At 51.5% G+C, this 16,492-nt stretch overlaps 1 protein-coding gene across 2 annotated transcripts in view; it reads left to right on the forward strand.

Moving 5' to 3' along the window:
• The window catches only part of LOC119960430 (gastrula zinc finger protein XlCGF8.2DB-like), a 33,930-nt gene extending 20,915 nt beyond the window's left edge, over positions 1-13,015 (forward strand). For both annotated transcript variants that reach the window (XM_038788152.1, XM_038788151.1), the window contains exon 2: positions 10,904-13,015. In XM_038788152.1, coding sequence (XP_038644080.1) covers positions 10,911-11,933 — 1,023 coding nt within the window. In that variant the 5' untranslated portion in view covers positions 10,904-10,910 and the 3' untranslated portion in view covers positions 11,934-13,015. The remainder of the gene's footprint in view (positions 1-10,903) is intronic.
• Positions 13,016-16,492: the final 3,477 nt, after the last annotated feature.

Raw genomic sequence — 16,492 nt, forward strand, 5'->3', positions numbered from 1 at the left:
CAGCAGCACCGTTAGCTGAGCTGCAGGATGTCGCGATTCCTGGCTGCGTGTCTGCGAACGCTTGTCAGCATGTCTCAGGACAATGGGCCCAAAATAGCGAGGGGAAGTAAAGCAGAGAGGGACACAGGAAACAGGGTCAGGAGGAGAGTGCTCCGCCGTTCGTCACCATCATGGCTGATCAACTCAATCCCGCTTCTCCCCCGCCCCCCCCTCCCCAATTTCCTCTCATCCCCTAAGTGCTTTATCTCACTGCTTCCTGAAAACTTTCGACTCGGCTACTTCCTGTGGTAATGAATTCCACAGGCCGACCACTCACTGGGTGTAGAAATGTCTCCCCATCTCTGTCAGAAAGGGTCAACCCTGTATCCTCAGACTGTGACCCCTGGTTCTGGGCTCCCCGACCATCGGGAACATCCTCCCTGCGTCTGCCCAGGTTGGCTCAGTGGTTAGCACTGCTGCCTCACAGCGCCAGGAACCCAGGTCCAAATCCGGCCTTGGGTGTCTGTGCGGAGTCTGTACTTTCTCCGCGTCTGTGCGTGCGTTTCCTCCGGGTGCTCCTGTTTCCTCCCACAGTCCCAAGACGTGCAGGTTAGGTGGATTGGCCAAGATAAATTGTCCTAAGTGACCAAAGATGTACAGGTTAGGTGGATTGGCTGTGCTAAATTGTCCCTTAGTGTCCAAAAAGGTGCAGGTTAGGTGGATTGGCTGTGCTGAATTGTCCCTTAGTGTCCAAAGATGTACAGGTTAGGTGGATTGGTTGTGCTAAATTGTCCCTTAGTGTCCAAAGATGTGCAGGTTAGGTGGATTGTTTGTGCTAAATTGTTCCTTAGTGTCCAAAGATGTGCAGGTTAGATGGACTGGCCGTGTTAAATTGCCCTTAGTGTCCAAAGATTTGCAGGTTAGGTGGATTGGCCATGCTAAATTGCCCCTTAGTGTTCAAAGATGTGCAGGTTAGGTGGATTGGCCGTGCTAAATTGTCCCTTAGTGTCGAAAGATGTACAGGTTGGGTGGATTGGCCGTGCTAAATTGTCCCTTAGTGCCCAAGGATGTGCAGGTTGGGTGGATTGGCCGTGCTAAATTGACCCTTAGTGTCCAAAGATGTACAGGTTAGGTGGAACGACTGTGCTAAATTGTCCCTTAGTGTCCAAAGATGTACAGGTTAGGTGGATTGGCCGTGCTAAATTGCCTCTTAATGTCCAAAGATGTACAGGTTAGGTGGATTGGCCATGCTAAATTGACCCTTTAGTGTCCAAAGATGTAAGGTTAGATGAATTGGCCGTGCAAAATTGTCTCTTAAAGTCCAAAGATGTACCAGGTAGTTGGGGTTACAGGGATAGAATTTACAGTGCAGAAGGAGGCCATTCAGCCCATCGAGTCTGGCGGATAGGGCAGGCGAGTGGGCCGAGGGCGGGTGCTCTCTCAGAGAGTCGGTGCAGATTTCATAGACCGAATAGCCTTCTTCTGCACAATTATCTGAATGGGCATAAATTAAGGGAGGGGAATGTGCAACGAGACCTGGGTGTCCTCGTACACCAGTCACTGAAGGTAAGCATGCAGGTGCAGCAGGCGGTAAAGAAGACGAATGGGATGTTGGCCTTCATTGCGAGAGGTTTCGAGTATAGAAGCAGGGATGTGTTGCTGCAATTATACAGGGCCTTGGTGAGGCCACACCTGGAGTAGTGTGCGCAGTTTTGGTCTCCTTCTCTGAGGAAGGATGTTCTTGCTCTCGAGGGAGTGCAACAAAGGTTTACCAGACTGATTCCTGGGATGGTGGGGCTGACGTACGGGGAGAGATTGAATTGGTTAGGATTATATTCGCTGAAGTTCAGAAGAATGAGGGGGGTAATCTCATAGAAACCTATAACGCTCTAACAGGACTAACAGGTAAATGCAGGAAGGATGTTCCCGATGGTGGGGGTGTCCAGAACCAGGGGTCACAGTCTGAGGATACGGGGTAGACCATTTAGAACAGAGATAGGGCAAAATTTCTTCACCCAGAAAGTGGTCGGCCTGCGGAATACATTACCACAGGAAGTAGTTGAGTCCAAAACATTGTATGGTATTAAGAAGCAGTTAGATATCGCATTCAGGATCGAAGGGGATGAAAAGCGGGATGAGGATATTGAGTTGGATGATCAGCCATGATCGCAATGAATGGCGGAGCCGGCTCAAATTTGTTCTATGTTTCTATTCCCCCCTCTCCTAATCTATGGCCATTCAGATAATCTTCCTTCCAGTTTTTGCTTCCAAAGTGGATAACCTCGCATCCATCCACATTAAACTGCATCTGCCATTCACTTGCCCACCCACCTCAACTTGTCCAAATCACACTGCAGGATCATAGAATTTTACAGTGCAGAAGGAGGCCATTCGGCCCATCGAGTCTGCACCGGCTCTTGGAAAGAGCACCCTACCCAAGGTCAACACCTCCACCCCATCCCCACAACCCAGCAACCCCACCCAACACTAAGGGCAATTTTGGACACCAAGAACAATTTATCATGGCCAATCCACCTAACCTGCACATCTTTGGAATGTGGGAGGAAACCGGAGCACCCGGAGGAAACCCACGCACACACGGGGAGGATGTGCAGACTCCGCACAGACAGTGACCCAAGCCAGAATCGAACCTGGGACCCTGGAACTGTGAAGCAATTGTGCTATCCACAATGCTACCATGCTGCCCAATCTCTGTATCCTCCCCACAGCTCACCCTCCCACCCAGCTTTGAATCATCTGCAAGTTTGGAGATGTTACATTTAGTTCCCTCATCCAAATCATTAATATATATTGTGAATAGCTGGGGTCCCAGCACCGATCCCTGTGGTACCCCACTAGTCACTGACTGCCAATTTGAAAAAGACCCATTAATTCCTACTCTTTGTTTCCTCTCTGCCAACCAGTTTTCGATCCATCACAATACAGTTCCCCCAATCCCATTTTATTTTACATGCTAATCTGTTACGCGGGACTTTGTCAAACGCCTTCTGAAAGTCTAAATATACCACATCCACTGGCTCCCCCTCATCACCTCTCCCAATTACATCCTCAAAGAATTCCAGTCGATTCGTCAAGCATGGTTTCCCCGTAATAACTCCATGCTGACTCTGTCCGATCCTGTCACTGGTTTCTAAGTTGTCTGTGATCACATTTTTGAGAATGGATTCTGGAACTTTCCCCACGACTGACGTCAGGCTGACTGGTCTAGAATTCCCTGTTTACTCTCGACCTCACTTTTAATAATAATAATCTTTATTGTCGCAAGTAGGCTGACATTGGACACAGAACCGGCTCGGTCATAGAAGGCAGAGAGTAGCAATGGAAGGATGCTTTTCTGATTGGAGGGCTGTGACTAGTGGTGTTCCACAGGGATCAGTGCTGGGACCTTTGCTGTTCGTAGTGTATATAAATGATTTGGAGGAAAATGTAACTGCTCTGATTAGTAAGTTTGCAGACGACACAAAGGTTGGTGGAATTGCGGATAGCGATGAGGACTGTCAGAGGATACAGCAGGATTTAGATCGTTTGGAGACTTGGGCGGAGAGATGGCAGATGGAGTTTAATCCGGACAAATGTGAGGTGATGCATTTTGGAAGGTCTAATGCAGGTAGGGAATATACAGTGAATGGTAGAACCCTCAAGAATATTGACAATCAGAGAGATCTAGGTGTACAGGTCCACAGGTCACTGAAAGGGGCAACACAGGTGGAGAAGGTAGTCAAGAAGGCAGACGGCATGCTTGCCTTCATGGGCTGGGGCTTTGAGTATAAGAATTGGCAAGTCATGTTGCAGCTGTATAGAACCTTAGTTAGGCCACACTTGGAGTATAGTGTTCAATTCTGGTCGCCACACTACCAGAAGGATGTGGAGGCTTTAGAGAGGGTGCAGAAGACATTTACCAGGATGTTGCCTGGTATGGAGGGCATTAGCTATGAGGAGCGGTTGAATAAACTCGGTTTGTTCTCACTGGAACGAAGGAGGTTGAGGGGCGACCTGATAGAGGTCTACAAAATTATGAGGGGGATAGACAGAGTGGATAGTCAGAGGCTTTTCCCCAGGGTAGAGGGGTCAATTACTAGGGGGCATAGGTTTAAGGTGCGAGGGGCAAGGTTTAGAGGAGATGTACGAGGTAAGTTTTTTACACAGAGGGTAGTGGGTGCCTGGAACTCGCTGCCGGAGGAGGTGGTGGAAGCCGGGACGATAGTGACGTTTAAGGGGCATCTTGACAAATACATGAATAGGATGGGAATAGAGGGATACGGACCCCAGAAGATTTTAGTTTCGATGGGCAGCATGGTCGGCGCAGGCTTGGAGGGCCGAAGGGCCTGTTCCTGTGCTGTGCTTTTCTTTGTTCTTTGTTATTAACACTGCAATGAAGTTACTGTGAAAAGCCCCTAATCGCCACATTCCGGCGCCAGTTCGGGTACACAGAGGGAGAATTCGCAATGTCCAATTCACCTAACAGCACGTATTTTGGGACTTGTGGGATGAAACCGGAGCTCCCGGAGGAAACCCACGCAGACACGGGGAGAACGTGCAGACTCCGCACAGACAGTGACCCGAGCCGGGAATCGAACCTGGGACCCTGGAACTGTGAAGCAACAGTGCTAACCACTGTGCTACCGTGCCACCCATTTCAATAGTGGAGTGACATTAGCCAAATTGCAGGGACTGTTCCAGAGTCTATAGAATCCTGAATGATGACCAGCAATGCATCCACTATTTCCGGAGCCACTTCCTTCATTGCCTTCATTGGCCGGGACATTGAGTATAAGAATTGGCAAGTCATGTTGCGGCTGTATAGAACCTCAGTTAGGCCACACTTGGAGTATGGTGTTCAATTCTGGTCGCCACACTACCAGAAGGATGTGGAGGCTTTAGAGAGGGTGCAGAAGAGATTTACCAGGATGCACTCTGGGATGCAGATTCTCAGGCCCTGGGGATTTATCCGCCTTCAATCCCATCAGTTTTCCCAGCACCATTTCTCTACTAATATTGATCTCCCTCAGTTCTTCCCTCTCAGTGAACCCTGAGCTCCCCAACACGTCTGGTATCTGATTTGTGTCCTCATTGTGAAGACACGTGCTCCACCATTTCTTTGTCCCCTATTAAATGCTCCCCTGTTTCTGACTGTAAGGGTCCTACATTGATCTTCACCAAACTTTTTCTCTTCACCCCCTGATAGAAACATTTGCAGTCAGTCCCTGCAAACTTACTCTCGTACTCTATTTTCCCCTCCTTAATCAATCCCTTCGTCCTCCTTGGCTGAATTCTAAACTGCTCCCAATCCTCAGACCTGTTATTTTTCTTGGCCAATCTGTATGCGTCTTCCTTGGATCGAATACTATATCTAATTTCCCTTTGTGAGCCATGGATTGGCCCTCTTACCCCCTTTGCTTTTGTGCCAGACAGGAATGAACAGTTGCTGTAGTTCCCCCATGCGTTCCTTGAATGTTTGCCGTTGTCTACCCACTGTCATCCCTTTCAGTAACATTCCCCAATCGATCATAGCCAATTCGCGCCTCATACCGTAGTTTCCTTTATTACGATTCAGGATCCTAGTCTCCGAATCAACAACATCACTCTCCACCTTGATAAAAAATTCTACCATGTTATGATCGCTCTTCCCCAAGGGGTCTCGAACAGCCAGATTGGCAATGATTCCCTTCTCGTTGCACAGTACCCAGTCTAAGATGGCCGGCTCTCTAGTTGGTTCCTCCACGTATTGATCCTCAAAACCATCCCGTGTACACTCCAGGAATCCCTCCTCTGTAGTGTTGTGGCGAATTTGATTTGCCCAATCGGTATGCAGATTACGGCTCAGTAGTTAGCACTGCTGCCTCACAGCGCCAGGGACCTGGGTTCCATTCTGTCCTTGGGTCACTGCCTGTGCGGGAGTCTGCACGTTCTCCCCATGCCTGTGTGGGTTTCCTCCCACGGTCCAAAGATGTGCAGGTTAGGTGGATCGGCCGTGCTAAATTGCCCTTGATGTCCAAAAACTTTGAAGGGGTTACAAGAATAGGGTGTGGTGATGGTCTAGGCAGGGAGCTCTTTCAGAGGTTCGGTTAGACTCGATGGGCCGAATGGCTTCTGACTTTGTAGGAATTCTAGTAAAGTCACCCATAATTACAGATGTACATTGATCACGTTTGTCTCAAATTTCCTGTTTAATGCCATTCCCGACCTCACCACTGCACTTTGGGCGTCTACTAATCCTTTTTGGCCCTTGCTGTTTCTCAGCTCTACCCACAACAGACTCCACATTGTCAGAGCTAATATCCTCCCTCACCCTTGTGTTAATTTTCTCTTTAACCAGCAATGTAGCCTCACTTCCTTTTCGTTGTTGTCTGTCCTTCCTAAATACTGAATACCCCTGGGACATTCAGTTCCCGTCCCTGGTCACCTTGCAACCATGTCTCCGCAATCCCGATGATATCAAACCTGTTTACATCTCATTTGTGCGATTAACTCACCTGCTTTATGGCAAATTCTCCCTCTGTTCAGGCACAAAGCCTTGAAACTTGTCTTTTTAACATCACTCCCAATATTTTTCACTCTGGCCTTGTTTGAATCTCAGCCTATGACTTTTCTTATTCCCCCCTTCTGTCTTTTGTCCTTGTTTCTTCCTCCTCTGACTCCTCGCATAGGTTCCCACCACCCCCCGCCATATTAGTTTAAAGCCTCCCCAAACACTCTGGCAAATACTTCCCCTAGGACATCAGTCCCGGTCCTGCCCTGGTGTAACCCGTCCAGCTTGTACGGGTCCCACCTCCTCCAGAACAGGTCCCAATGCCCCAGGAATCTGAAACTCCTCCCTGACACCATCTCTCCAGCTGCCTATATATCCGATATATCCTGTCATTTCTACTCTGACTAGCACGTGGCACCGGTAGTAATCCTAAAATCACTTTCTTTGAGGTCCGATTTCTTAACTTCTTTCCTAGCTCCCTGTATTCCGCTTTTAGGACCTCATCCCTTTTTTTAACCTATGTCGCACCACGACCACTGGCTGTTCACCCTCCACCTCCTGTACCCGCTCCGAGACATCCTTGACCCTAGCACCAGGCAGGCAACATACCATCCTGGAGTCTCGTTTGCGGCCACAGAAACGCCTGTCTATTCCCCTTAAAATTGAATCCCCAATAACTATAGCACTGTCACACTTATCACTCCTCCCCTCTGCAGCAGAACCAACTATTTCCCCCTGAGAGGCCATTCCCCTCAACAGTATCCAAAACGGGATATCTGTTCTGCATGGGAATGGCCACAGGAGATTCCTGCACTGCCTGCCCCGCTCTCTTGCTCTGTCTGGTGGTCACCCATTCCCTTCCTGCCTGCGGAGTCCGAGCCAGTGGCGTGACCACCCCTCTATGTGTGCTAGCCACGATGCTGAATCGACTGGCGGATGCTCCACAGTGTCCCCAGCCACAGCTCTGAAACTCAAGCTTCCAGGAGCTGCAACTGGAGACACTTCCAGCGCACATGGTGGCCCCGGGCACTAGAAATGTTCCCTGCTTCCCACGCGGAGCAAGAGGAGCAAACCAAGGCATTCAGCTCTCTTGCCTTGACTGACCCCTTTAAATTAAACCTTTGGCAGATGTTAGATTACATCCAATTCTCTATTGCCCTTCTTTCCATGTCCTCGTTACGACCAATTAGAGCCCTTACATATTATAACCCATAAAAAGTATTTTCAGACTTATAAGTGATAAAAGTTGTCAAGACCTTGCGACCTTACCCACTGCTTACCAATTAGCTCTATCCCTTGTTGCCTCAGCTGCAGCAGGGCAAGACCCCTCTCTGAAGATTTGAAAAGTTACAAAGCAGGGAGAGAAAACACCTCTTCCCGCTCGGCACAGAATTCCCACACGGCTTCAAATTCCCGGCACCCACACCCTCTCTGACAGAGTCACGCTCAGGAAGCGTTCTCTCTCACTGCTTGTGCGCAATGCTCACTGTGAGGGCATTTTGAAGCCCTCTTTTTAATAAAGAGTTGAGACGACTGCATTGACAGTGCAGAAGGAGGCCATTCGGCCCATCGAGTCTGCACCGGCTCTTGGAAAGACCACCCTACCCAAGGTCAACACCTCCACCCTATCCCCATAACCCAGTAACCCCACCCAACACTAAGGGCAATTTTGCACGTTAAGGGCAATTTATCGATGTAGGGTACTCTTTCCAAGAGACGGTGCAGACTCGATGGGCCGAAGGTCCTCCTTCTGCACTGTCAATTCTATGGACGTTAAGGGCCATTTATCATGGCCAATCCACCTAACCTGCATATCTTTGGATTGTGGGAGGAAACTGGAGCACCCGGAGGAAACCCACGCACACACACAGGGAGAACGTGCAGACTCCGCACAGACAGGGACCCAGCGGGGAATCGAACCTGGGACCGCCCCCCCCCCCCCCCCCCCCCCCCCGCTAACTGCCCCTTGAGCCGAATGGCTGGCTCGGCCACTTCGGAGGGGCAGTTAAGGGTCAACCTTAACTCGGCCAGGCCAGGCAAACAACGGCAGATTTCCTCCCCTACAGTCCCAGAGGGGGATATTTGAAACGCCTTCTCTCCAACACTTCAAAAGCACCAGTTCCAGTAGCCTGCCCAAACCGCCCCAGCCAGTAACAACTTCCAATTAGTTTTAAATGACCGGATTTGCTCGACGTTGCAACTTTTGTGCGACGTGAGGAACATAGAACAGCACAGAACAGGCCCTTCGGCCCTCGATGTTGTGCCGAGCCTTGTCCGAAACCAAGATCAAGCTATCCCACTCCCTGTCATTCTGCTGTGCTCCAGGTGCCTATCCAATAACCGCTTGGAAGTTCCTAAAGTGTCCGACTCCACTATCACAGCAGGCAGTCCATGGGTCTTCACAGCAATCGACGGCAGCTGTCAGAGCTATTTTTTTTTACAGCGAGGCCCTTTGGCCCATCACTGAGACTATCTTGATCATTCCAGATTTTATTCGTCATTCGTTGGATTGTCATTGGTGTCGCGTTCATCCAGGCAAGTGGGGAGTGTTCCCGCACGCTCCTGACTTGTGTCCTGTAGGCGGTGGTGGTCAGGCTGTGAGAAGGCGGTGGTGGGGGGTTGAAGGGAGGGAGTCAGGAGGTGGCAGAAAGATAAATTGAAAGGCTCCGTTGAGGCGGCAGGAATGAGAGAATGGCGGGCAGTCTGGACACTTTTCTTGAATTCAGATTGTTGCTCGGTGGCACGGATCTCGAGTCTTGCCGATAAAAGACAAGGCCGTCAAAGTTTTTCATCTTGCACTCATCAGGCGAAAGAATGGCCAGTCTCAAAGGGAGCAACAGATTATCCTGCTTCAGGAAAGGGTGACAATTGGTTGGCAAGGCGACTAATTGGTTAAGACGTTGCCATGGAGAATGCACCCCCCTTCCCCCCACACACACTGTGTTTTGCGAATGCTTCAAAAAAAGGCGCGACGTCTGGACCTGTCCCTCTTGCCTGCATAGGTAGCTTCACGACTTGATACCCTTAAATTGGTTGTTGGGTGCAAATCGGAGCACGCTCAGGATTGTTCAGCAAGTACCGTCCAGTGATGGAATGGCATCTAACGTTAGTTATTATGCTCTGGGCTTTGCCTGCATGGTCAAATACACTCCGGGTTTTGCAAGCATGATCAGTACTGTGGACAGCAACGCCTCGACCTTGCACCCTTTTCTCAGGCTGTTTGAAGAGTTGCTCCCTCTGAAACGACCAAAACGACAGCGATCGTCATCGACTTCAGGAAGCGTAGAGGAGAACACGCCCCTGTCTACATCAATGGAAACGGAGTAGAAAGGGTCGAGAGCTTCAGGTTTTTAGGTGTACAGATCACCAACAGCCTGTCCTGGTCCCCCCATGCCGACACTGTAGTTAAGAAAGCCCACCAACGACTCTACTTTCTCAGAAGACGTAAGGAAATTTGGCACGTCAGCTACGACCCTCACCAACTTCTACAGATGCACCATAGAAAGTATTCTTTCTGGTTGTATCACAGCTTGGTATGGATCCTACTCTGCCCAAGACCGCAGGAAACTACGAACGGTTGTGAATGTAGCCCAGTCCATCACGCAAACCAGCCTCCCATCCATTGACTCTATCTATCATTCCCGCTGCCTCGGAAAGGCAGCCAGCATAACTAAGGACCCCACGCACCCCGGACATACTCTCTTCCATCAGGAAAAAGATACCAAAGTTTGAGGTCACGTACCAACCGACTCAAGAAAAGCTTCTTCCCTTTGAATGGACCTACCTCGTATTTAGAATTTAGAACAGTACAGCACAGAACAGGCCCTTCGGCCCTCGATGTTGTGCCGAGCCATGATCACCCTACTCAAACCCACGTATCCACCCTATACCCGTAACCCAACAACCCCCCCCTTAACCTTACTTTTTAGGACACTACGGGCAATTTAGCATGGCCAATCCACCTAACCCGCACATCTTTGGACTGTGGGAGGAAACCGGAGCACCCGGAGGAAACCCACGCACACACGGGGAGGACGTGCAGACTCCACACAGACAGTGACCCAGCCGGGAATCGAACCTGGGACCCTGGAGCTGTGAAGCATTGATGCTAACCACTATGCTACCGTGCTGCCCTAAGTTGATCTTTTCCCTACACCTTGCTAAAACTGTAACATTATATTCTGCCGTCTCTCCATCCTTCCCTGTGTACGGTATGCATTGTTTGTGCAGCATGCAAGAATAATACTTTTCGCTGTATATTAATACATGTGACAATAATAAATCAAATCAAAAATGTGGTATTCAGACCCGTGTCCTGATGAGTGCAAGTGAAAAGCTTCGACAGCCCGTTTCTTTTTTACAAAATGTCTTTGAATGAAGGGGGTTGTTTGCTTGGCTCCCTCGTAACCCTTTCTCGACTCATTTCCATTTCAGAGAGACGATGCTTCAGTTAACGGCAGGAAGCTCGAAGGCGCCGTCAGGCCACGCCTCCCCGGGACCGGAGGGGAGGGGAGGGGAGGGCAGCCCCCGAGGGGAGGCCCGACACGAGTGCGACGTTTGCGGGAAGACCTTCGCCTACACGTCGTCGCTGTCGCGGCACAAGAGCAGCCACGGCGGCGGGGCGTGGCATGAGTGCGGGGACTGCGGGAAAGGCTTCACCTACCTGGCCAAGCTCAACACGCACCGGCGGACGCACGACCAGCGGCGGCTGTACCAGTGCGAGGACTGTGGCAAGGGTTATCTCCACCCCTCGGTGCTGGAGGCACACCGCCGAGTCCACACGGGCGAGCGGCCCTTCACCTGCCCGGTGTGCGGGAAGGGCTTCGCGCAGTCCTCCGCCCTCTGGTCCCACCGGCGTGTCCACAGCGAGGAGCGGCCCTTTGGGTGCGGCGAGTGCGGCAAGAGTTTCAAGAGCGCCCAGTGCCTGATGAAGCACCAGCGGGTACACACCGGGGAGAGGCCCTTCGCCTGCCCGCTCTGCCTCAAGCGTTTCGTCAGTGCCGGGGGACTGCTAACCCACCAGCGGGTCCACACCGGCGAGAGGCCCTACCCCTGCCCCGCCTGCGGGAAGCGGTTCGCCCACGCCTTCAGCCTGCGCACCCACCAGCGGGTCCACACCGGCGAGAGGCCCTACCCCTGCCCCGTCTGCGGCAAGCGCTTCACCCAGTCGTTCAGCCTGCGCACCCACCGGAGGGTCCACACGGGCGAGCGGCCCTTCACCTGCCCCGAGTGCGGCAAGGGCTTCACCTACTCCTCCAGCCTCCTGGGGCACCGGCGCACCCACACGGGCGAGCGGCCCTTCACCTGCTCCCAGTGCGGCAAGGGCTTCACCTACCTCTCCAACCTCCTGGCCCACCGGCGCACCCACACGGGAGAGAGGCCCTTCACCTGCCCTGTCTGCGGGAGAGGATTCAGCCAGGCCTCCAAGCTCCTCAGCCACCAGCAAGCCCACAGCGGACAGTAAACCGAGTCCCCAGGGAGCAGCGGCCAGAGAACCCAGCCTCCGTCGCTTCCCGGGAGAAAGTTTTCCAAAGACTCGCAACTCTCTGGGAGAAGAAATTCTCAAACGGGCCACCTCTTATCCCGCGACTCTGCCCTCTGACCCTACACTCTCTCAACAAAGCCCCCCCCCCCAACATTTACCCCCCTCCCGAGAATCTTCCCTTTCAATCAGAGCACCTCTCATTCTCCTCAACGCCCAACGAGTACAGACCCGATCTTTCCTCATATGGCGCACCCTTCCGTCTGCGTAAACCTTCTCCGCACTGCCTCCGATGTTTGTATTTCTTTATTTAAATCAGGGGATCAAAACTGTACGCAGTATTCCAGGGAAACGATCGGGGGGGGGGGGAATTCTGAAGGAGGAAACCAGTCTCCACGTGGAGAGGCGAGGTTTGATCGGGGGACAGTCAGAGGGGATGGAACGATTGTTTTCGCCGCGGTGATTGGGTGTGTCGATGAGGGGAGTGTAGTTGATGTAGTTCATCTGGATTTCAGCAAAGCTTTCGACAAGGTTCCACACGGCAGACTGATTTAGAGGGCGAAGGCACGTGGGATCTTGGCAGTTCCGGATCCAAAACCAGATTGATTCTGGGCAGAAAAGGGTTGACGTATGACGAGGGATTAAACAGTTTGTGCTCGGAATCGCAGGAGTTTCAAAGGATGAGATTAGTAAATTCGCGGACAACACAAAAATTGCGGATAGTGAAGAGGATTGTCAGAGGATACAGCAGGATATAAACTGTAGTCTTGGGCAGAGAGACGGCAGACACAGTTTAATCCGGACAAATGTGTGAGGTAGTGCACTTTAGAAGGTCTAATGCTTGTAGGAATGACACAATACACGGTAGAACTCTTGCGAGTACTGACGGGCAGAGAGATCTGGGCGCGCATGCCCACCGATCACTGATCGGTGGATGGCACATGGAGAAGGTGGTCAAGTAGGCATACGGCATGCTTGCCTTCATCGTCCGGGGCATTGAGTATAAGAATTGGCAAGTCATGTTGCAGCTGTATAGAACCATAGTTAGGCCACACTTGGAGTGTAGTGTTTAATTCTGGTCGCCACACTACCAGAAGGATGTGGAGGCTTCAGAGAGGGTGCAGAAGAGATTTACCAGGATGTTGCCTGGTATGGAGGGCATTAGCTATGAGGAGAGGTTGAATAAACTCGGTTTGTTCTCACTGGAACGACGGAGGTTGAGAGGCGACTTGATAGAGGCCTACAAAATTATGAGGGGCATAGACAGAGTGGATAGTCAGAGGCTCTTTCGTAGAGTAGGAGAGCCAAGTACACGGGGACATAGGTTTAAAGTGCATGGGGAAAATATATTAGAACAGATGTGAGAGGCAAGTGTTTTACACAGTGGGTGGGGTATATAATCATGGCGTTGATTGTAAGAGCATGTTGGAGTTGTGTCGAACTTTTGTGAGGCCACAGTGCTGTGTGCAGTTCTCGTCGCCACATTATAGGAAGGATGTGACTGCGCTGGAGGGGGTGCAGAGGAGATTCACCAGGATGTTGGCCTGGGATGGAGCGTTTCAGCGATGGAGAGAGGCTGGATAGGCTTGGGTTGTTTTCGCTGGAGCAGAGAAGACTGAGGGGGGCCCTGATCGAGGTGGACAGGATTACGAGGGGGAGTGGACAGGGTGGATAGGGAGCAGCTCTTTCCCTTAGTTGAGGCAGCAGTGCTAACCACTGTGCAACCGTGCCCCCCCCCCCAACCGATGGGCCATTCTGTTCTGTATGATTCTAAATGTGGCCTCCTTCGTACCTTGTACAGTTGTAGAAAAACCTCTTTAGTTTTATAACTCGAGCCCCCTTGAAGTAAGAAGGCGGCATTCCATTGGCATTCCCTATTCCTGTCTGTCCCTGTTCGCTCGCTTTCTGAGTTTCATTAACAAGGACACCCCCCCCCCAAGTCTCTTTGCGCTACGACTTTCTGCAACCTCTCTCCATTTAATTAATAATCCGCCTTCTCCTTTCTTCCAAATGGAAGCTCTCACATTTTCCCCTCAACGTCTGTAAAAATATTTATCCCCCTCCTTCCAGCTACAAAACTCTGGCCATCCCGAGACTCAAATGGGCTCGATGGCGGAGTATTCGCGAACCCTCCGGGAGGGCGAACCCTTTGAGCGAAGAGATGTCTCCTCGGCCCGATCCAAAATGGCCGACTCCTTATTCTGAGACTGTCTCCGCCCCATACCCCTTCCCCCCCGAGCTGTGGAATCTCCCAGCTCCACCCTGTCAGAATCCTGCAGTTCCCAACGAGGTGGCCTGCCCGTTCTTCCAAACTCGCCGTGTGGCATCGCTGGCAGGTCACCGAGCGGCACGTTCGCCCGCCAAGCCGAGCCTCCGAAGCGGCCCTCCAAGGACGGCGGATCGAGAGGCCAGCTCACCGCCAGCGGATGGCAACGCGTCCAGATCCAGGAGCGCTCGTCACCTTGAACCCTCAGATACCGCGCAAACTCCAGGAACACGGAGCAGAGTGTCTACATGGTAACAGGAAGGGAAGGAGATCCCGCAACACTCTCCAACACTGCTTCTACACGCTTCCAGGACTGAACCGTGCTAATATCAGCCCACAGTGGGGGAGGGGATGGGGGGGGTTGTAGCCCCAACTCTGGGGCTGGATGTCAATATCCTGTATACAATAAATCATGTTTCTTTTAAACACACTTCGGTCCTTGTTTCTAAGATAATCTGAGAATTGACTGATGACATGATGTTCCACCTACTGTTAATTGCTGTCCCTGGAAGGGGTGTGGATGGGTCAGGCACGAATTTGGTTATATACAGAGTAGAGCTACATCGACACCATCCCCATCAAACACTCCCAGGACAGGTACAGCACGGGGTTAGATACAGAGTAAAGCTCCCTCTACACTGTCCCCATCAAACACTCCCAGGACAGGTACAGCACGGGGTTAGATACAGAGTAAAGCACCCTCTACCCTGTCCCCATCAAACACTCCCAGGACAGGTACAGCACGGCGTTAGATACAGAGTAAAGCTCCCTCTACACTGTCCCCATCAAACACTCCCAGGACAGGTACAGCACGGGGTTAGATACAGAGTAAAGCTCCCTCTACACTGTCCCCATGAAACACCCCCAGGACAGGGACAGCACAGGGTTAGATACAGAGTAAAGCTCCCTCCCCACTGTCCCCATCAAACATGCCCAGGACAGGTACAGCACGGGGTTAGATACAGAGTAAAGCTCCCTCTACACTGTCCCCATCAAACACTCCCAGGACAGGTACAGCACGGGGTTAGATACAGAGTAAAGCTCCCTCTACACTGTCCCCATCAAATACTCCCAGGACAGGTACAGCACGGGGTTAGATACTGAGTAAAGCTCCCTCTACACTGTCCCCATCAAACACTCCCAGGACAGGTACAGCACGGGGTTAGATACAGAGTAAAGCTCCCTCTACACTGTCCCCATCAAACACTCCCAGGACAGATACAGCACGGGGTTAGATACAGAGTAAAGCTCCCTCTACACTGTCCCCATCAAACACTCCCAGGACAGGTACAGCACGGGGTTAGATACAGAGTAAAGCTCCCTCTACACTGTCCCCATCAAACACTCCCAGGACAGGTACAGCTCGGGGTTAGATACAGAGTAAAGCTCCCTCTACACTGTCCCCATCAAACACTCCCAGGACAGGTACAGCACGGGGTTAGATACAGAGTAAAGCTCCCTCTACACTGTCCCTATCAAACACTCCCAGGACAGGTACAGCACAGGGCTAGATACAGAGTAAAGCTCCCTCTACACTGTCCCCATCAAACACTCCCAGGACAGGTACAGCACGGGGTTAGATACAGAGTAGAGCTACATCGACACCATCCCCATCAAACACTCCCCGGACAGGTACAGCACGGAGTTAGATACAGAGTAAAGCTCCCTCTACACTGTCCCCATCAAACACTCCCAGGACAGGTACAGCACAGGGCTAGATACAGAGTAAAGCTCCCTCTACACTGTCCCCATCAAACACTCCCAGGACAGGTACAGCACGGGGTTAGATACAGAGTAAAGCTCCTTCTACACTGTCCCCATCAAACACTCCCAGGACAGGTACAGCACGAGGTTAGATACAGAGTAAAGCTCCCTCTACACTGTCCCCATCAAACACTCCCAGGACAGGTACAGCACGGGGTTAGATACAGAGTAAAGCTCCCTCTACACTGTCCCCATCAAACACTCCCAGGACAGGTACAGCACGGGGTTAGATACAGAGTAAAGCTCCCTCTGCACTGTCCCCATCAAACACTCCCAGGACAGATACAGCACGGGGTTAGATACAGAGTAAAGCTCCCTCTACACTGTCCCCATCAAACACTCCCAGTACAGGTACAGCACAGGGTTAGATACAGAGTAAATCTCCCTCTACACTGTCCCCATCAAACACTCCCAGGACAGGTACAGCACGGGGTTAGATACAGAGTAACGCTCCCTCTACACTATCCCCATCAAACACTCCCAGGACAGGTACAGCACGGGGTTAGATACA

Source organism: Scyliorhinus canicula, unplaced genomic scaffold, assembly GCF_902713615.1.
Source record: "Scyliorhinus canicula unplaced genomic scaffold, sScyCan1.1, whole genome shotgun sequence".
Lineage (NCBI taxonomy): Eukaryota > Metazoa > Chordata > Chondrichthyes > Carcharhiniformes > Scyliorhinidae > Scyliorhinus > Scyliorhinus canicula.